A 21757-nucleotide genomic window follows, 5' to 3' on the forward strand; every position below is an offset into this window, starting at 1 on the left:
TAGGGGTCAATACTAATAATTTATTTTCTAATTCTGTGTTTGGCAATCGGTTGCTATTTTGACAAAATTATTTCTCAATCTCTGATCCACATCCCTAAATGAACTGTGAAAGCAGCTAAAAAAACACAACTCTAGTAAGTAGAAATTCAGCAGACACCCTTATTGCTCTAAACCAATGTTTCTCAACCTGGCCAGTTTTAAAATGGGTGTACTTCAACTCCCAGCATTCCCTAACCACAGTTAAACTGGATGGGGAATTCTGGGAGTTGAAGTCCACCCATCTTAAAGCATCTTAAGTTGAGAAACTCTGCTCTAAACTTATTTGATCTCCACAACTGTTCAAAACTGCACAAATTCAAAAAAAGCTTTTTATTTTTTCTCAGTTTAAAAAGTCAAGTATAACTGTACAATCAAACTGCAGAATTACCTATCCAAACATTTTTATTCTCAAAATCTCTCTGGTCTAACTGCTTTCAAATATAAAGCAAACAAAATTCAAAATAAGTGCCTTCAAATATAAAGCAAACAAAATAACTGCATTCAAATATGAAGCAAAACTCAAAATAAAACAGATTAGCAATAAAAGTAATAAAACTGTTTTTATCTGAAATGGGATTCTTGTTTGTCATGGAACCTAGGAATTGAATTTTGAGAAACAAAATGTTCTTTTAATTTGTCAGAAAAATAAAATAAACCGCAAACAATTTAGGGCAAAATTGAGTAGTAAATATGATGCAGGACTCAAGTTCCTTTCACCCACCTTCTTTCCTTCTCCATATATAAGGGGAAACTTCAAGTCATCCTCTTCAATGGTTTTATATGCCCTGAGGAAGGAATAAAGTTACTTTATAAAACTTAGATTCAGTCCTTTAACAATCCGTTCTCTTTTTCTGCGTATTTATTTGCTTCATCTTTGCAACATATTCCCATGTTTTTCTCTCCTGTCTTGAGACACCCTTCCCCCTGCAGTTCATACTACTATATAAATTATAAGGAGCATAATTATCCCAACTACAGGACCGGCATCCCTCAATCAGTAAAGGATGAAGATCAAAGAGGGCAATTAAACAAGTTAGCAGGAGACTGAAGTAACAGCAGAAACAGGAGAGGATGAAGGTAAAGAAAAAGCAAGAGAGAGTTCAAGAGGCCTAGAAATATATTAGTGTTAAACTGGTTAAATGGCCACAAATATGTAGTCAATCAGTAATCCTTCTTAATATGATTAAGAAAAAGAACAAGAAATAATCCTGGAGTTTGTATTTGGAGAGCTGTTACCCCCTTTTTTTGACCAACTTCCTCATCCAAGTAGAGTCTATTTTTACCAATGCAGTCTGACTTTCTAAATAGGTGAAATGATTTATTACTGACAAATTCCTTGCAGCCATTTTAGGATGTCACATTTTCTTCCTAATTACTATTTGTTTGTTTGTTTGTTTGTTTGTTTGTTTGATTGATTGATTTGTATGCCGCCCTTCTCCGTAGACTCCGGGCGGCTCACAACAATAATAAAAACAATGTACAACAAATCTAATTTTTAAAAATCTCTAAAAAACCCTTATTTAAAAAGCAAATCATACACACAAACATACCATGCATAAACTACATAGGCCAAGGGGAGATGTCTCAATTCACCTATGCCTGACGGAAGAGGTGGGTTTTGAGGAGTTTACGAAAGGCAAGGAGGGTGGGGGTAATCCTAATCTCTGGGGGGAGTTGGTTCCAGAGGATCGGGGCCGCCACAGAGAAGGCTCTTCCCCTGGGTCCCACCAGACGACATTGTTTAGTCGACGGGACCCGGAGAATGCCAACGCTGTGGGACCTAACCAGTGTTCCCTCTAATTTTTTTTCGGGGTGGGCGGAAAAGTATAGTGTCTGAGCGGCAGTCTCTTTGGGACTGGGCGGCATAAAAGTATAAATAAATAAATAAATAAAGTAAGTGTGGGCGTGCGCTATCACACATGAGCGAGTTCTTGCAGCCATAATTCTATATTTTTAATAGTTTATTTTCAAATACACAGTAATCATTCAACACTCCAAACTAAGATTAGCCTCTCACAACAGCCATTGCAAATTATAAATCTTTCCCTCTAGAAATACCAAGATGTATTTGAGAACTTTAGTTTTAGTCTGTCAGTCTCAGATTAAAAACATTATCAATATCCAATATATTCATAAATGTATTTAATAAGTCAAAAAAGTCTGGCTCGCATTACAGTTTCTCACATCTGTCTCTCACATTGATGATGACCATTCCATCTTTGTCTTTGTCCATTCTCAAATACATCTTGGTATTTCTAGATGGAAAGATTTATAATTTGCAATAGCTGTTGTAAGAGGCTAATCTTAGGTAGTTTGCAGTGCTTAAGTGGGTGCTAGAACAAATCAAATATAATAAATTAACCATACCTATTGGTACATCCAGACTTTCTATCTATCTTTCTTTCCCTGCCTTTCTCCCTCTTTCTCTCCCTTCCTTTTCCCTCTCTCTATCCTATTTCCCCCCTCTCCCTCCTGTCTATCTCATCCTCCCTCTTTCCCTTCTCCCTTTCTCTCCCTCTTTCCTTTCTCCCTCTTTCCTTTCTATCTTTCTGTCCCTTCCTTTCTCCCTCTTTCCCTTCATCTCTCCCTCTCAATTTATCTCAATTCCCTTTTTCTCCCTGTGCTGCTGTGCCTGCCCTGCAGCCCCACCACGGACGGACTGCCTTAGCATCGGCGCCCCCCCCCAATACACACACACACGCTGCAGCTTCCGGACCATCGGTGGCACACACGCACGCGCACACCCCCCACACACGCTGCGTTTCTCCCCGCATTTCTCCCTCTTTCCCTTCATCTCTCCATGCACACACTGCAGCTCCCGGACCATCGGCGGCACACACACACACACACCCCACACACGCTGCGTTTCTCCCTCTTTCCCTCTTTCTTTCTTGCTCTCTCACTCTCTCTTCCTTCCTATCTTCTCTCTCTCCCTTCCTTACTTTTCTTCGCTCTTCCTTCCACTTTTTTTCTTTGTCTCTCTCTTTTCCTTCCTTCCCCTCTTCCCCTCCCTCTCTTTCTCCCTCTCTCCCTTTATATTTATCTCCCCCTTCCTTCCTCTCTTCCTCCCTTTCTCTCTCCCTCTCGTTCACTTTTCTCTCCCTTCCTTCCCTCCCTCCCTTCTTCTGTCCTCTCCTCTTTCCCTCCCTCTCTTTCCTTTCTCTTCACGTCTCCGGCTTTGCTGACCGGCACAAGGCTCAAGCCAGCTGCCCGGGAAAGCCAGGAAGGTCCTCCTGCCCCCCCCCAGCCGAAAACACAACGGAGGTCTTCTGCCACCAGCATGAGCCTCGCGTTGCTCCACCCCGCTTCGCCTGTCATCCTGGACCTCCATTGTGTTTTCGGGGGAGAGCGGCAGGAAAGCCCTGTGCTGGCAGGAAAGCCGGGTTTGCTTTCCGTGAAAGCAAGCGCGCCTTTTAAACACGCTGCTTTCTTGCAACTCTTTCCTGGGTGGGGGGGAGGAGGCCACCCTCCCCAGGAAAGAGGTACAGGAAAGCAGCGTGTTTAAAAGGCGCGCTGCTTTCACGGAAAGCAAACCCGGCTTTCCTGCCGGCACAGGGCTTTCCTGCCGCTTTCCCCCAAAAACACAACGGAGGATGACAAGCAGGACGAAGCGGGGTGGAGCAACGCGAGGTTCAAGTAGGCAGCTTCTGCGCATTTCTTTCGGCGGAAGAGGAGGAGAGGGAGCGGATTGGGCGGGCGGGGGCAGCTCCTTCTACTGCCGGCGTCTCCCCGCCCCTGCCCCCCCACGGGCTGGCAGGGGGATGGGGACTGCGCGCCCATGGAAAATGGTGCGTGGGATGGTATTTTGGGGTGCGCGCACGCTCATGCGCGCAGCCTACAGGGAACGGTGGACCTAACTGGTCGCTGGGATTTGTGCGGCAGAAGGTGGTCCCGGAGATATTCTTGTCTGATGCCATGAAGGGCTTTATAGGTCATAACCAACACTTTGAATTGTGACCGGAAACTAATCGGCAGCCAATGCAGACTGCAGAGTGTTGGTGTGACATGGGCATACCTAGAGAAGCCCATGATTGCTCTTGCAGTTGCATTCTGCATGATCTGAAGTTTCTGAACACTCTTCAAAGGTAGCCCCATGTAGAGAGCGTTACAGTAGTCATACCTCGAGGTGATGAGGGCATGAGTGACTGTGAGCAGTGACTCCCGGTCCAGGTAGGGCTGCAACTGGTGCAGCAGGTGAACCTGGGCGAACGGCTCCCTCGCCACAGCTTTAAGATGGTTCTCTAATGTAAGCTGTGGATCGAGGAGGACGCCCAAGTTGCAGACCCTCTCTGAGGAGGTCAGTAATTCCCCCCCCAGGGTAATGGACGGAGAGATGGAATTGTCCTTGGGAGGCAAAACCCACAGCCACTCCATCTTATCAGGGTTGAGTTTGTGTCTGTTGACACCCATCCAGACCCCAACAGCCTCAAGGCACCGGCACATCACTTCCACTGCTTCGTATAGTGGACATGGGGTGGAAATGTACAAATGGGTATTATCAGCGTACTCATGGTACCTCACCCCATGCCCTTGGATGATCTCACCCAGCGGTTTCATGTAGATATTATATTGTAGGGGGGAGAGGACCGACCCCTGAGGCACCCCACAAGGGAGAGAGCTAGAGGTCGACCTCTGACCCCCCCCCACTAACACCGACTACGACCGACCGGAGAGGTAGGAGGAGAACCACTGAAGAACAGTGCCTTCCACCCCCAACCCCTCCAGCTGGCGCAGAAGGATACCCCGAGGCTGCGCGGTTAATGTTTGGAGACCCTGGAGACTCTGCAGCTTCATTTGGCAAATAAAGATCCAGGGCTGTCGCTCAGAAATCAGCGACGCCATCGGAGACCATTGGGGAGCGACCAGTGAGAGCCGGGGGTCCGGGTGGAGCCAAGGAGCTGGAAGCAGAAGCAGGACAGAAACTGGGACAGAAAGAAAAGACCTGAGAGTGTCGACCGGTGGCAGCGGTCGGCGCCAAAGAGCCAGGAAAAGAAAAAAGGGTAATATCAAGAAGAGACCTTTACCCAGAACTGGAACATTCCCCCCCCCCCCACCCTTTGGGACATAGAATATTCTAATAATTCCAGAATTTAGTATATATACCACCCTGCACAGATCACCTCAGTAGCCAAAACCAGGGCCGCCGATAGGACGGTACTACTGGGAGTGGCGTCACGGGCCCGGCCAAATTGAACAATGAGGGGGGGCCGGTTTTGCCCGCCGGCCTCCTGGCGCCTGCAGTAATTTGTGCCCGGTGAGCAACTCCTCGCACATGCGCAGTACTGGCCCTCTCTTGCCGGCCGCCTGCCTCACCAACGAAAAAGGCGGGCCCTCTGGCCCTCGCAAGGCAGGACTCGAAGCCCCGATGGAGCCTTTGGCAGCGCGGTCCTCCAGTCCCGAAATAAAGCATGCGGCGAAGGTAGGAGCCCCTTCGGGGTGGCGGTTGCACTTGTGTTAGTTGCGCTTGTGTTAAATTTTGTTTCTTTCCTAAGCAGCCTTCTGTGTAAAAAAATCCATCTCCCTGCCAGCCTGCCCGGAACATTCAAAGTAAGAGCGAAGGTTTTTCTTACTTTGAATTTCCCGGGCGGGCTGGCAGCAGGGGGATGGGGAGAGCGCGCGTCAGCCCGCGCGCCCGACATTGAAAATTACTTTCGCCAGCCTCCGGAGAACAAGAGAGAGTGAGAGCGATGACAGAACAAGAAAGAAAGTGAGAGAGAGAGAGAAATAGGGGGAGAGAAAGAGATAGCAAGAGAAAGAGAACGAGAGAGAGAAAGAGTGTGAGTGAGAAAGCAAGAGAGAGAGAAAACAAGAGAGGGAAAGTGAGAAAAAGAGAGAGAGAGAAAGAGGGGGAGAGATAGAGAAAGAGAGAGAAAGAAAAGAGAGAGAGATGAGAGAGAAGAGAGTGAGAGAGAGGAAGAAAGCAAGATGGAGAAAGAGAGAAAGAAAGAAAGAGAGAGAGAGAGAGAGAGATGAGAGAGGAAGGAAGAGAGTGAGAGAGAGGAAGAAAGCAAGATAGAGAAAGAGAGAAGGAAAGAAAGAAAGAAAGAGATGAGAGAGGAAGGAAGAGAGTGAGAGAAAGAGAAAGAAAGCAAGAGAGAGAAAGAGAAAGAAAGAAAGAGATGAGAGAGGAAGGAACAGAGTGAAAGAGAGGAAGAAAGAGAGAGAGAAGAGTGGAAGGAAGAGAGAGAAATGATAGAAAAAAGGGGAGAAAAAAAGAGAAATGAGAAAATGATTGAGGCAGAGAATGACAGAAAAGAGAGAAACAGAGAGAGAAGTGATTCTTGATTTAAAGCATATGGTAAAAGCACTTAAATAATAACAGAGAAAAAAACCCAGCCCTCACCTGTTTTTATTAATAGTTTTGCTGGTTGTTTTAGTTTTAATAGTAATGGATTTTGGTTTTTTTAAATTATTATTGACAAAATTGAACGGGTCCAAAGACGGGCTACAAGAATGGTGGAAGGTGTTAAGCATAAAACGTATCAGGAAAGACTTCATGAACTCAATCTGTATAGTCTGGAGGACAGAAGGAAAAGGGGGGACATGATCGAAACATTTAAATATGTTAAAGGGTTAAATAAGGTCCAGGAGGGAAGTGTTTTTAATAGGAAAGTGAACACAAGGACAAGGGGACACAATCTGAAGTTAGTTGGGGGAAAGATCAAAAGCAACGTGAGAAAACATTATTTCACTGAAAGAGTAGTAGATGCTTGGAACAAACTTCCAGCAGAAGTGGTTGGTAAATCCACAGTAACTGAATTTAAACATGCCTGGGATAAACATATATCCATCCTAAGATAAAATACAGGAAATAGTATAAGGGCAGACTAGATGGACCATGAGGTCTTTTTCTGCCATCACTCTTCTATGTTTCTATGTTTCTATTAATTTCTTTTAATTAAAAAAAGGTATTTATTTATTTATTTATTTTTAATTTATTTCTATGCCGCCCTGTCCCAAGTTTTCCCTTATTTCCAGATTGCATTTCTTCTTGGTGAGGTTCCGCCCACTGCTTCTTTTACTACCTTCAGGTGGCATGGAGAATAAATAGATGCCATCTGCTCTGTGGCAGCCCTTTAAGGATTGGGAAACTACTATTATATTCCCCCTCAGTTTTCTATTTATTGAGCTAAACATACTCATTCTCTTAGCCCTTGTTCATAGGATTTAGCCTCTAGGCCAGGGGTGTCAAACTCAATTTCATTGAGGGCCACATCAGGGCTGTGTTTGACCTCAGAGGGCCGGGGGAGGGCTTGCCCAGGGTGTGTGGCCATGGTGGGCATGGCACGGGATTTGGGGGGCAGTAGTTTTAAAATGGCCGGAGGGGGGCAGACACTTAGGCTGTATGGGGCCCCAAAATTCCTGATGGTGGCCCTGGCCAAAACTCTCATCACCAGAACCAAACGGCTAGCTGACCAGGAGCACTTAAAAACTGAATTGAACAAACTCAAAGATGTATTAATTTCTAATGGATTCGAAAGAAAAACAATTACAAACCTAATCAAAAAAGACATCCCCCCAAAATCAAGACCAAGAACAGGATAATGGCACCACCCTCCTCCCTTACATCAAAGGCACCACAGACAAAATTAGTAAAATTCTCCACAAACATAATATCAAAACTTCATTTGTCACTAACCAAAAAATATCAAACATCCTAAGAAACCCAAAAGATAAAATCCAACTCGAAAACCAAGGAATCTATGAAATCCCTTGCAAAACATGTGCAGCCACATACATTGGACAAACTAATCGAAGAATAAACGCACGCATTGCAGAACATAAGAATGCAGTCAAAAAAGAAGAAAAAACTTCCTCCCTTGTCCAGCACATTAAAAAAACAGGGCATGAAATTGACTTTGAAAAAACTAAATTACTTTCCAAAATAGAACACGTATATAAAAGAATAATCATGGAGGCCATAGAGATAGAAAAACACCCCCTCGGCATGAACAAACGAGATGACACATCCCACCTACCAGAGATTTGGAAACCAGCCTTAAACAAAAAAACATATCATAACCATCACCATGTCAATCCTTCAACTAAATGTGATTCCACCAACCAATCAAATCATTAAAACATAGCCACCCAATCTATTTGCTACATTCAAACTAAATCTCCACCCCCACCACTATTTATAAGGAACAAACAGCAGTTGCAAACAAACTATATTTACAGCAGCACGAAGCTTACAACTTCAGCCTGATGATGATTAATGTGATTTCACCGAAACGTCACATAGACACTCAAAATATTACACGGGGCAAAACCTGAACTCAGAACAATCTACACACACACACACACACACACACACACACACACACACACACACACACATATATATTCGTAGACGGTCTAGGTATATTCGTATGATGGTCTTGGTATATTCGGGTTTCTTCCCGTGTAGGATTTGGAAATTCCTGGCAACGTTTTGACGAGGTCCCACTCGTCATCTTCAGGCTGGTGTTTCTGTCCTTGTTCTAGGGTGAACACAGCAAGATCTGAGCTGCCTTCCTTCTATAAATACTGGTGGCTGGGTGTGGTTTGATGTTGATGTGACTGAGGTATGCTGATTAGTTAATGGTTGTGGATTAGGCGTGATATACTGAGTAGTTGGAGCTTGCAGGCTACTTGATTGTTTTGCAATGTGTGTTCTGAGTCTGGTTTCAGTTTCTATGGCTGGGATACATTTGAGGGCTGGTTTCCAGATGTCTGGTAGGCGGGAGGTATCATCCCGCTTGTTCATATTTTGGGGATGTTTTTCTATCTCGATGGCTTCCATGATTATTCTTTTGCTGTAGTGTTCTGTTTTGGAAATTAATTTGGTACTGTCAAAATCAATGTCATGTCCTGTAGTTTTGAAGTGTTGGAAAAGGGAGAAGGTTTTTTCTTTTTTCCTTAATGCATTCTTATGTTCTGCAACACGTGCATTTACTCTCCTGTTAGTTTGTCCAATATATGTGGCTGGGCAGATTTGACACAGTATTTGATAAACTCCCTGGTTTTCTAGCTGGATATTGTCTTTCGGGTTTCTTAGGATGTTGGCTATTTTTTTTATCTGTACCAAAGGCTGTCTTGATGTTGTGTTTGCGGAGAATTTTACTGATTTTATCTGTGGTGCCTTTGATGTAAGGGAGGAGGGCGATGCCATTGTCCTGTTCTGTGTCTTGGTTCTTGGGGGGTGTCTCTTTTTGGATTAAGTTGTTGATTGCCTCTCTTTGGAATCCATTGGCAAGGAGGGTGGGAACAATTCTAATCTCTGGGGGGAGTTGGTTCCAGAGGGCCGGGGCCGCCACAGAGAAGGCTCTTCCCCTGGGTCCTGCCAAGTGACATTGTTTAGTTGACAGGACCCGGAGAAGACCCACTCTGTGGGACCTAACTGGTCGTTGGGATTCGTGCAGCAGAAGGCGGTCCCTGAGATATTCTGGTCCGGTGCCATGAAGGGCTTTATAGGTCATAACCAACACTTTGAATTGTGACCGGAAACTGATCGGCAACCAATGCAGACTGCGGAGTGTTGGTGTAACGTGGGCATATTTGGGAAAGCCCATGATTGCTCTCGTAGCTGCATTCTGCACGACCCATGTAGAGAGCATTACAGTAATCGAGCCTCGAGGTGATGAGGGCATGAGTGACTGTGAGCAGTGACTCCCGGTCCAAATAGGGCTGCAACTGGTGGACCAGGCGAACCTGGGCAAACGCCCCCCTCGCCACAGCCGAAAGATGTTTCTCTAATGTGAGCTGTGGATCGAGGAAGACACCCAAGTTGCAAACTTGGCAAACTAGCCCAAGGTGTTCAGCTTAATGAAAAATACATTATTATTCTTCATTAGCATGAAGATAATTCTTTTACTTATAGGGAACTCAAGCCTGGTATTATTCAAGATCTATGAAATTCATGTTCTAAGACAGGATTAGCCGCTCTGAGTCCTTTTTAGAGTGAGCGGCATATGAATACAAATAATAAATAAAAATAAACTAGAAACTAGTCTTTTCTCATTAGATTTTTTTAGGGAAACACTATGCAAACTGATGTAAAATATTAAATATTTAAAAATATTACATAAAATACAACTAACAAAATATATTAATAAGATCAGAAATGAAGAATGGATTCCACTGCATAATTTTTCTACTTTTGCAATGGAATTTTTCCTCACTCTTTGCTCCAACAGTTTCTGCATATTCTCTAAACTTGTTCTCTGACTCAATTTTGAAATAGGGCATGTTAAGAGTGAATACTACTAGAGTTCCGGGTGCGGCTTGAATCGCGCTGGGTAGACAGAGACATCGCTCCATCTCCGTTCTTCTCCTTTCATCGTTGCAGGGCACGATTTGTGTTTTGTTCGAGCCTGGAGGGCTCAGCATTGAACAGGGGGTCTCCTGGATCCCTAGGGACAGAACACCATTGCCTCGAAGGGTAAGGAAAACCCCGCTGCTGCAGCATGAAGAACTGCACCCCAGCACTTGCAGGAATGTGGCCATAGCGATCCGTTTCACAGAGGAAGAAAAAGAAGTGAAAACAGAAGTCAACAATAAGAAGATTAACAGAAAGAAGAGAAAGATTTAAGCACCAAACGAGGTAAAATTTTGGAACCAAATATTTAAAAAGCAAAGAACTTGAGCCGAAAAGGCGAACAGACAAAAAATTATTTTCCAGAGTTAAATCCTTCTGCAAAAAGTAAGATACAGCCAGATCGACCTTTCTTTGTTTAACTGCCTAGTTTTTTCTTTTGGAAAAAAGACAATCCTATATTTTATTCATTATATATTACATTTTGGACTCTGATTTTGATAATTATTGACTGAACTCTTCCAATATAAATTACCTAGATTTTATAAAATGAGCTTTTACAAACTTGTCTGAGATCCTGATAAATTCTCATTTGGATTATTTTAGAAGAAATTCCGGTACATGGATTAAATCTTTTTTATGAACTTATACATCAATGAATTGAATCTTAACTTCCCAATGTTTAATTTTTAATTTGATTGTACTTGATTTTTTTGTATAAAGGGGACTTTGACGACTTGGAGGTTTTTACAGAGGGACTATTTTACAAACGGCAATAGCGCAAGGATAAACAGGACGAAATGGACTAAATTTTTCCTTTTTGCTCGTTCTTTATTTTTTTTACCTGCAATATTGCAGTTTTCACGTTTTTCCTTTATTCTCTTGTGGATTGTGGAGTTTGGCTTTCTTGTTTTTGTAGAAGATTGAGGAATTTGCACAGAAGATTTTAGTAAAAGTTTAAATAAATTTTTAAAATAATTTTTTTCTGAAAATAGAATTCAAAAATAGTAATTAAAGATACAAGACTTTAAAAAAAACCTTTGAACTTTTTCTCTTTTAAGTTTTTATCTACTTTTTTCAAATTTTATATATTTTACGCTTTTTACATTTTACATTTCTATATTGCATATTTACATTTTTCTTTCTTTTGGCTATAACTCCCCTCTTTATATTTACATATTTACATATTTTATATCTCATATAGGGTTCTTAATTTTCTTTTTCCTTCTATTGTCATATCCTATCTTGGCTTTTCTATTTCTCTTTTTTTAGTTTTAATATTAAAAATGTGCTAAAATATTACTTTTCTCCCTCTTGATTTGGTATACCTCACAAATTTATAATACACTCTAGATTATATTTTATATCCACTCTCTCTTTTCTTTCTTTTTTTCTTTCCCATATTCCTTTAATATACATAATCTTATTGCAGTGTCTTGTTTGATTCTTGATTTTAAAAAAACTAGTATTACAACCCCCATTACTAATTTTTTTTTGCTCTTATCTTTACTTCTTTTACTTTATTCCCCTTACCCCTCCACAGTTACATTGTTCATTAATAATATTGAGATCCCTTGTTTGATTGTATTGCCTCTTTGATTGCTGTCCCTTTTTATTGTACAATTACATAGTTTGATTATTTTAATCTTATAGAGGTTTTTAATCCTTTTATCAATTGAAAAAGAAAGTAAATCAAGGTATTACATAATAGATTGTAAGCCTGAGACATGAAAGGTTCTTTTAAGGCTCAAAGTGCTACTTCTGTTACAACAACAACCCGAAAAGAAACATCCACTCTAACTTCAACTCCTACTCCAAAGGTATCCCCTACATCATCACCATTACAACAAAGATCAATAACAGCAATGCTTGCTAAAGAAAAAGAAAAGGAGAAAACTCCGATAGAATCAAATTTCCAGATCATTCAAGATACTTTAGCTAGTATTCAAGACTTCATGCAGAAAACACAAACACAAATGGATACAAATAAAGAAGTGAATTTTTTTTTAGAAGAAATGAAAGAAATGAAAAACGAAATGGGAGACCTGAAAGCTGATCTTAAGATGGAGATTGGAGATCTCAAAACTGAAATTGGTGAAGTAAAAGGGAGCATGAAGGAGATGGATGGAAATATGAAAGTTATACAACAGAATGTACATGAAAATGAAAAAAGAATGAAAGCAATGGAAGATAAAGTTCAAGATATAGGACAAGAGATGGAAGAATATGAAGAACATAGTTACGCATACAATCAAGGCTTTGACGAAGCAATAACCAATCTCGAACTATAATCTGCCTCACATGGCTTGAGATGTCAAAACATAAGTGAGGAGAAAGGTGAAGACCTAACAGCAAAGATGGCAGAGATAATAGGAGAAATTTTACAAATGGACCCACAAGAACTTGTAAGAGAGATAGATGAAATTTACAGAGTCCAAACTGGTTATGCCCGGAGACATAACCTAGGAAGAGAAGTTCACATCAAGTTTTCTAGAAAAATAATCAGAGATGACATTTTAAAGCAGGCAAGAAATCAGACTTGGAAGTACAAAGGGAAAGACATCAAAATCTTGAAACAAGTTCCAAAGTGGGTAAGAGAAAGTAGAAGAGAGTATTATTTTCTTACAAGTGTATTAATTAAAAAATATATAATTTTCTGATGTTTGGTACCAGAAGGACTTTCTTTGACTTGGCAAGGAACGAAAATCAAGATACAGAGTGTGGAAGAAGCAAGAGCTTTCTTTGCACAAAGCGGATTGAATAGAACAGACCAACAACTGAAAGAATCCAAAGATAAAGAAGAAGAAAAGGGGGCTACTGAAAAAGAGGGAGGAAATACAAGATGTTAAAAAGAAACAACCACAAACTCAACAAGAACTGGTGTTAGACAGCAGATTGCGAGAACCAAAAGAAATTAAAAAATACTATAAATAGAAATGTCACATGACCTGAAAATCTTCTCTGTTAACGTAAATGGACTGAACAACCCTAGGAAAAGAAATCAAATACTGACCAAACTTAAGAAACAAAGTGCACAAATAAATATCCTACAGGAAGTTCATATTAAGAAATCAAATAGAAGATTACTTAATAAACCAAAATTAGGGAAACTTTATATCAGTTTAGCAAATAAAAAAAAGAGGAGTTGCAATGTACATTGATGAAACAATAGAGTCAAAACAGATATATAGTGATAACGAAGGTGGAATCTTAATTATACAATTGGATTTAGAATCGAAACTTTATTATTATATCAATATATGCACCAAATGACAATCAAAAACAATTTTATAAGAAACTACACGATAAAATAATTGAACTGTCAATAGAAAATATGATAATAATAGGTGATTTTAATGCAATCTCAGATAGTTAAATGGACTATACAGGGAAGAAGAAGGAAAAGGAAAAAAAAGTAATCCTACCAACATCATTCTGGAAAATGAGTACAGAATTATTATTAAAAGATATATGGTGCGAATGCCACCCACAAAATAAACAATACACTTTTTACTCAAATCCCCATAAAATTTGGACTAGGGTAGATATGGCCTGGGCACCAGCACACATAATGGAAAAGATTAGAGATATTGAGATAGAAACTAATAGTTGGGCAGATCATAACCCATTAGCTATATATTGGAAAGGTAAGGAAAAATTTAAAACTTGATACATGTATAGAAATATATTACGAGACCCTGAATATAAAGAGTGGATAGGGAAAGAATTAGAATCTTTTTAAAAATAAATAAAAACAACGATACAACCACACAAAACCTTTGGGATACAACAAAGGCATATATATGGGGGTTAACAATTTCTTATATGGCAAAAAAGAATAAAGAGAAAAAGATGCAATATCAAAAACTAGAAGATGAATTTAAAAAATTAGATCTAGAAAGCAATACCAGCAGAATTTTATAAGTTAGATAGTGAAATATTCTTTTTAAATATGTTAGAGATATTTAATAAGATAATAGCACATGGTAAATTACCTACAACATGGGCAGAAACTTTAATAACACTAATACATAAAGCGAGAACTGAAAGGGAAAAAATTGAAAACTATAGACCGATTTCACTATTGAATGTAGATTATTAAATTTTTATATCAATATTTGCCTTTAGGTTTAAAAACATTATAAATGAAATAATACATGAAGAAAAGAATGGATTCCTACCAGGTAGACAAATTAAAAATAACTTGAGAACAATTATAAATACCCTAGAATATTATGAACAACACCCCGAATAACAAATGTCACTTATATTCCTTGATGCTAAAAAAGCATTTGATAATGTAGATTGGACCTTCATGAAAATACAATTAAATAAGATGAATGTGGGAACTAATTTTTTTAACATAATTGATGCCATTTATGCTAATCAATCAGCAAAAATCATAATAAACAAAGAACAAACAGGAAGATTAGAAATACAAAGAGGAGTTAGACAAGACTGCCCTATATCACCATTACTATTTATTTTAACATTGGAAATTTTACTAATAAAAATAAGAACAGAAAATGAAATAAAAGGCTTGAAGATTTAAAAAGAAACATATAAAGTTCAAGCCTTCACCGATGACGTGGTTTTCATAATAGAAGACCCTTTGACGTCAATCTCAAAATTAATAGATTTAATAGAAGATTATGGGAAAGTAGCAGGTTTGAAAATTAATAAGGAAAAGCCTGGATTGTTTTTCCTGCGAGCGCTGGTCCCCGCTAAGCCTTCTGCGCCTGACTCGGTGAGGCGAGAGGGAAGAAGGAGAAGCGCAAGTGGATGCGGAGCGAAGGACGGATAAATGCCTCCCGGGCGCTCCGCATCCACTTGCGCTTCTCCTTCTTCCCTCTCGCCTCGCCGAGTCAGGCGCAGAAGGCTTAGCGGGGACCAGCGCTCGCAGGAAAAACAATCCAGGCTCGCCAACCCAGAAATGCGAGGCGAAGGACGGTGCTGGTCCGAAGTTGTAGAAGCGAGCCGAGCGGGCGGCCGGAGCTGCGCCCTCCTTCGCCCGCCTCCTTTTCGGCAGGCAGGGCTGCCCAACTGCGCAGAGCGGCTCCTCCCCTCCAGACGCGTGTCGGGGAAGCGGGTCGGTTGCGGGGACGAGCGAGCGGACCAGCGCCGTCAAAGCGGAGGGAACCGCCGCCAGGGCTGCTGCCGCGCTGCCGAGCAGATCAGCTGCTGGGCGGCCGAAGAAACCTTCCCTGGGTCTTCCCGACTTCACCCTGTCAATTTGGTGAGTGGAGGCGGGAAACGGCGGGGGGGGGGGTATGTGAGACATACCCCGAAAGTAAGACCTAGTGGGGCTTTTGGGGGTAAAAAGAAAGTAAGACACTGTCTTACTATCGGGGAAACACGGTATTTATTTATTTATTATTTATTTATACTTCTATGCCGCCCAGACCCAAAGGGACTGCCGCTCAGACACTATACTTTTCTACCCACACCAAAAAAAAAATTAGAGGAAACATTGCTACCAACTCCAGGTTGCCTAAGCAATCTCATTGCTTTTGATGTATATATTGCTAACATGTTGTAAGCCGCCCTGAGTCTAAGGAGAAGGGCGGCATAAAAATTGAATAAATAAATAAATAAATAAATAAATAAATAAATAAAACAGTGGACAAGCACTTGAACATTCTAAAGGAAATGGCAAGAAAAGGGGGGAGGAAACAGATATAGTTTTCCCCATAAGGATTGCTTCACTTAGCAGTAGACTTGCCAATTTGGCTGTAAGCATAAATGTGTTTTATTAGATTTTATTATTATATGTTTATCACATAAAGGCACATGTGTACATGTGAGTAGTAACCCTCCCACACACACCTCTCTCTCTCACACAAAATATTTGCTTTTACTTACAGTGGGGGGGAAAGTATTTAGTCAGACACCAATTGTGCAAGTTCTCCCACTTAAAAGAGAGGACGGTAGTGCTTGTTACATTTTGTATTTTTTGAATTCAAGGAGGTGAGGCAGATATTACTGGCTGTAAGGGACAATTTTATTGTCAGTTTGTGTTCAAGCACAGACCACTCACAGATTAGGCTGGGGCAGGACTAGACTGGGGAGGATAAAAACGAGTGGAAAGCCATTTTAAATTGCACTTTCAGATCACAGAGAAGGAGAGAGGAAGGTAGTGCTTGTTACATTTTGTATTTTTTGAATTCAAGGAGGTGGGGCAGATATTACTGGCTGTAAGGGACAATTTTATTGGCAATTTGTGTTCAAGCTGTAAGGGACAATTTTATTGGCAGTTTGTGTTCAAGCACAGACCACTCACAGATTAGGCTGGAGTGGAACTAGACTGGGAAGTATAAAAAGGAGGGAAAAGCCATTTTAAATTGCACTTTCAGATCACAGAGAAGGAGGAAAGGCGCGCGAATCATATAACTATAAACCAAAATCAGCAAAGTTTGGTAGCAATAGAGGTTGTTGATTTTCTTGTTAAGTACTTGTATTTCAATACATTGCTAAGATGACTGGCTTGGTGCAGAGTAACACTTCTTTGGCTGTTGTGTTCCATAGTACCTTGTAGAACTTGGGGTGCTGCCCTCATTGCATAAGGACATCTAGTTTATATGGCGAGATCTCTAGATTGCAGTCCTTAGTTTGTAGCTTGCAGTCAGAAGTGGAAAGATTGTCCCAGCCACGTGCTGTAATGCAGCTATGTGTGCAGCCTCCACTTGCACAGCGCCCCCCGAGGAGGAGGACTGTGTGGACAACTGTCGGTTCAGGAAGATTACGAGCAGTCGAGCAAAAACATAGCAATTTTGTTGTAGATATTAGCAAGGCCCCTCAGGCAGAGAATGAGGGGATGTTCAAAGGGGAAGTTGTTGTAAGTGAGGTGCATAGTGTCACCAAACCATCAAATGCAGTTAGTAGAAATAAAAAGAGGACACATTTTCTTGTGGGTGACTCGACTGTTAGAGGTGTTGATTTGGGACAGAGTAAGGATGTGGTGAAGGTGATGAGGTGTCTCCCAGGGGCCACTGCCAGCAGGGACAGGAGGCGGATTACAAACATTGTCAAGGCTGTGAGTAAAGTTAATAACATTGATGTGGTGGTGCATCTGGGCACAAATGATTTGTCCCAGAGAAATGTTAATGTAGTAAAAAGAGATTTTCAATGTCTAAGTGTGGAGCTGGGTAAAATAACTGATTCAGTGACTTTCTCAGAGGTATTACCGGTTTGTGGCCAGGAGGATAAAACAACTTGTATCAGGGAGTTTAATGTGTGGTTAAGGCAGTGGTGTAAAGCTGAAGGTTTTGGCTATGTAAGTCATGATGTCAGTAGGTGGTCTAACAGGGAGTTGTTTAAGAGGGATGGTTTGCATCCATCATACAGAGGTACCCAGGTGCTCGGTGAGGAATTCAGAACTTTTATTAGATGACTCTCGAGAAGATGAAGCCTAACAGGACTTTAATATTTGACTCTATAAAGCTATATAAGAGGACTGGAAAGAACAAGATTGGCTTTGCCTTCATCTACCATTCCTCTTATCTCTTTGTGAGCCAGACACAACATTCTGTGGAATTATGAAAGCCCACATTTTGACACAGTTTTCCACATCCGGGTTCCAATATATTCTCTTTAGTTTTGTAATTGAAATGTACATTATTATCTACCCATATATTTCTAAACATTGTATATGTAGAACCACATCTTCAGGGAGGTTTTTAAAGCATATTTTCTGTTTTTCCAAAAAGGGGTATGCACCTACCAGCCAATCATGCTGAAATCTCGATAAAGCATTCTTTTTCCAACTTCCTTTCGCTGAACTCTCCTTGGAAACTCCAGATGTGTAAATTCATTTCCCAGCAAATTAGGTTGCATATATGCCTGTAAATTAAAAGAGGATGTTGACTGGGCAATCATCCCAGAAATCCATAATTACAACTGACGCTTCTCCGTTGTCTCATCAAACTATCCCAAAACCCTGTTCACACCTTTTCATTGCTGAGCTTGCACATTTGCTGCACTTTCTTCTAACATTTATAATTGGGAGAAGCTGCTTATACATTTGATCCTATACTGAGCTAGAGCACAGTCACAATTTTCTCATCTTGCATAAGAGCTGCTGCAGTCTGCTAGACCAGTGTTTCCCAATCTTTTTTGAGCCGCAGCACATTATTCATATTTTCAAAATCCTGGGGAACATTGAGCGAGGGGGTGGGGGGAGGGGCTAAAAAAAGTTTGGACAAAAAAATCTCTCTCTTCCTCCCTTTCGCTCTATTTCTCTCTCTCTCCCTCCCTCTTTCTCTTCCTTCCTTCCCTTCTTTCTCTCTCTCCCCTCTTTCTTTCTCTCTTCCTTCCTCTCTTTTTTGCTCTCTTTCTCTCTCCCTCCTTCCCTCCCTGTCTTTCTCTCTCCCTCCTTCCCCCCTCTCTTGCTCTCTCTCTCTTGCTTTCTTTCGCTCTCTCTCTTTTTCTGTCTCTCTTTCTCTCTCTTTCTTTCTCTCTCTCTCTGCCTCTCTTGCTATCTCTCTCTTTCTCTTTCTTTCTCTCTTTCTGTCTCTCTTGCTATCTCTCTCTTTCTCTCTCTCTTTCTCTCTCTTTCTCTCTTGCTATCTCTCTTTCTCTATCTCTCTTGCTATCTCTTTCTCTCTCTCTTTCTTTCTTTCTCTCTTTCTCTTTCTCTCTCTCCCTCTCGTTACACCACGCCGACAACAGCGGCATCGGCCAGTAGTGAGGGGTGGCGGCAGAGCGGTTGACTGTGAGCGGGAGCCCTGACGACGGCAGGTGGACATGCTGCTGGACGCCATATATGCTGGTGCTGCGCTGGTCATGGGCGTGAGGCTGGCACCTCCGGCCCAGCCAGCGGGCCAGTGCCATCCCCGCAGCGCCAGCATGTATGGCATCCAGCAACATGTCCAACCACCACTGTCGGTGCCTCCACCCTTGAGCTCCCTCTCACTGCCGCCATCACCCGGCGACTGCCTGGGGCCGCTGCAGCTGGCACCCTCCCGCTCCCACTGCCAGTGCCCTCCCGCCGGGCTCCAAAGGATACTGGTTGCTGCCCCTGCCAGGGAAGCTCCAGCTGGGCGGGGCGCTGCCGGTGCCTCCGCCCTGGAGCTCTTGCTCGCCGCCGCCATCCCCTGGCTACTACCTGGTGCCGCTGCTGATGGCGCCCTCCTGCTCCCGCTGCCCTCCCACCGGGCCCCAAAGGACACTTGCCGCCGACGCCAAGGAAGCTCTAGCTGGGCGGGGCGCTGCCGGTGCCTCCGACCTGGAGCTCCCACTCGCAGCTGCCCCCCGGCTACTGCCCGATGTCGCTGTTGCCGGCACTCTCCTGCTGGGTCCCAAAGAAGGAAGGCGGGGAAAAGGAGGCGTGAAGAATGAAGCTCAGCTTCCAGTCTCGGAAGCTGAGCTTCGCGGCACACCTGACCATGTCTCCACACTGGTTGAAAAACACTGTGCTAAACTAATAGATTGCCAATGCCATCAGCTTTTCTTGGAAGATGAAACTACAGTGGTACCTCTACCTAAGAACTTAATTTGTTCCATGACCAGGTTCTTAAATAGAAAAGTTTGTAAATAGAAGCAATTTTTCCCATAGGAATCAATGTAAAAGCAAATAATGCGTGCAAACCCATTAGGAAAGAAATAAAAGCTCGGAATTTGGATGGGAGGAGGAGGAAGAAGAGGAGGAGTACAGTCGCTGCCGAAGGAAGAAGATGAGGTGAGGGGAATAAAAAAAATCCAAAACTTTAAGGCTTAGCAAAAAAAAAAGAGGGACTCTGAGGTGGTGAGGAGGAGCACGCACTAGAGAGAATCCCAGGCGGGCGAGAGGGGAGAACCTCCCACTCCTTTGACTGAAAGGAGGCTGCTGCTGCTGCTGCTACCTGCTTCCTCTTCCTTCCCATGCTGAAGGGCTCCCCTCTCCTCTCGCTTGCTTTGTAGCCTGCGCCTTTCCTTCACTTTGGTGATTCCTTGGTTTGGCTGAAGCCAAGTTGATCTGGGGGGGCGAAGCGCCCCCTTTTGCCTTTCCGTGCCCAGACACTCTGGGAGGCAACCTCACGTCGGGTGTATGGGAGGCAGCGCAAGGGAGTCACCACAGCGAAATGGTTTATTCCCTCTCTAAAGACCCAGAGAAAGGAAACCACTCCGTTCACTTTGGACTGCCAAAGCCTCCTTAAGCACCACTGAAAGGCTCCTCTGGCAGCCCAGAAAAACCCGAGATGGCCGGGATTTAAAGGGAGAATGGCAGGAAACTGGCCGAGTCTTCGTGCTACTCTCAAATTTCCTGGGAAATTTTTCCGGCCTTGGGTTCTGAAGTAGGAAATAATTATTAAGAAGAGGCAAAAAAATCTTGAACACCCGTTTTTTATCTAGAAAAGTTCTTAAGTAGAGGCATTCTTAGGTCGAGGTACCACAGTATTGGGAAAAGTGATATCTAGACTCAGTCACACTTGACTACTCAAACAGAAGTATGTCATTGCCAAAATAATCTGTATCAGCCAAACCCAAATATACCAACTTTCTTTAATAAAAATAAATGAACAATTTTAAAAGCATACAAATCATTTGCTTAATTAGTGGAAAATTCATAAACTTAACAGACAAGAGATTTCTACCTAAAACAAATTCTTAAAGAAATTAATGAGAGAGCTGTTCATAAGCTGCTGTATCAAAGCTTTCATCTTCCTCTGCTTTCTGAGTGCTGCTGTTTTTATTCTCACAAATCTGGTAGGGCAGTTACAATTTTTCTGGTCTTCAAAATTGTTTCTATTACAAAAGAGCAAAGTAGAAGACGTATTTTGTAAATATATATGTTCTACTGATGCTGAAATCTGACATAGTTTCAGGGGATGTTCATTATAAATTTAGTAGCATGTAGATAAAGTCCCTAAAATGAAAACAAAACTGCTGGGGGGGGGGGACTGCACGTGTCTCATCCCAACATCTTGTGGTAAGCAGCACTAAGACTGGGAAACAAAAATACCTCAAAAGATTACTGTATAACATAACATTTCTTTTCATTATCTACTGTACAGTATAACTTCCATTGCTTTTGAAACTCTCTCTAATGCAATTTCACCTTTATTTGCTAGATATGGAAAAGAACTAAATACATAAGTTTTAGGGAAATACAGTAATAGAAACATTTTTAAATCCAACCAGAAAAGAAGGAAGAGACCCTCATAGGTAATATTCTGTTTCTGATTCCTACAGATAAGATCATATTCTAAAAATGCCAAAGAACTTCCTTGATTTTAAAGGTACAGTGGTACCTCATGATACGAACTTAATTGGTTCCAGGAGGAGGTTCGTAAGGTGAAAAGTTCGTAAGATGAAACAATGTTTCCCATAGGAATCAATGTAAAAGCCAATAATGCGTGCAAATCCTTCAGGAAAATCCCAAACTTTAGAAGGGAGGCGAACAGAGGGCAGGGAGGAGCAGCTAAAGGGGGCGGGTGGAAGAAG

General features: G+C 42.0%; 1 protein-coding gene across 2 annotated transcripts in view; it reads right to left on the reverse strand.

Moving 5' to 3' along the window:
* The window catches only part of PPM1H (protein phosphatase, Mg2+/Mn2+ dependent 1H), a 206473-nt gene that overhangs the window by 96643 nt on the left and 88073 nt on the right, over nucleotides 1-21757 (reverse strand). For both annotated transcript variants that reach the window (XM_070755616.1, XM_070755617.1), the window contains 2 exons: nucleotides 18057-18175; nucleotides 761-824 (listed from right to left, as the gene is read on the reverse strand). In XM_070755616.1, coding sequence (XP_070611717.1) covers nucleotides 761-824; nucleotides 18057-18175 — 183 coding nt within the window. The remainder of the gene's footprint in view (nucleotides 1-760; nucleotides 825-18056; nucleotides 18176-21757) is intronic.

Source organism: Erythrolamprus reginae, chromosome 6 (genome assembly GCF_031021105.1).
Source record: "Erythrolamprus reginae isolate rEryReg1 chromosome 6, rEryReg1.hap1, whole genome shotgun sequence".
NCBI lineage: Eukaryota > Metazoa > Chordata > Lepidosauria > Squamata > Dipsadidae > Erythrolamprus > Erythrolamprus reginae.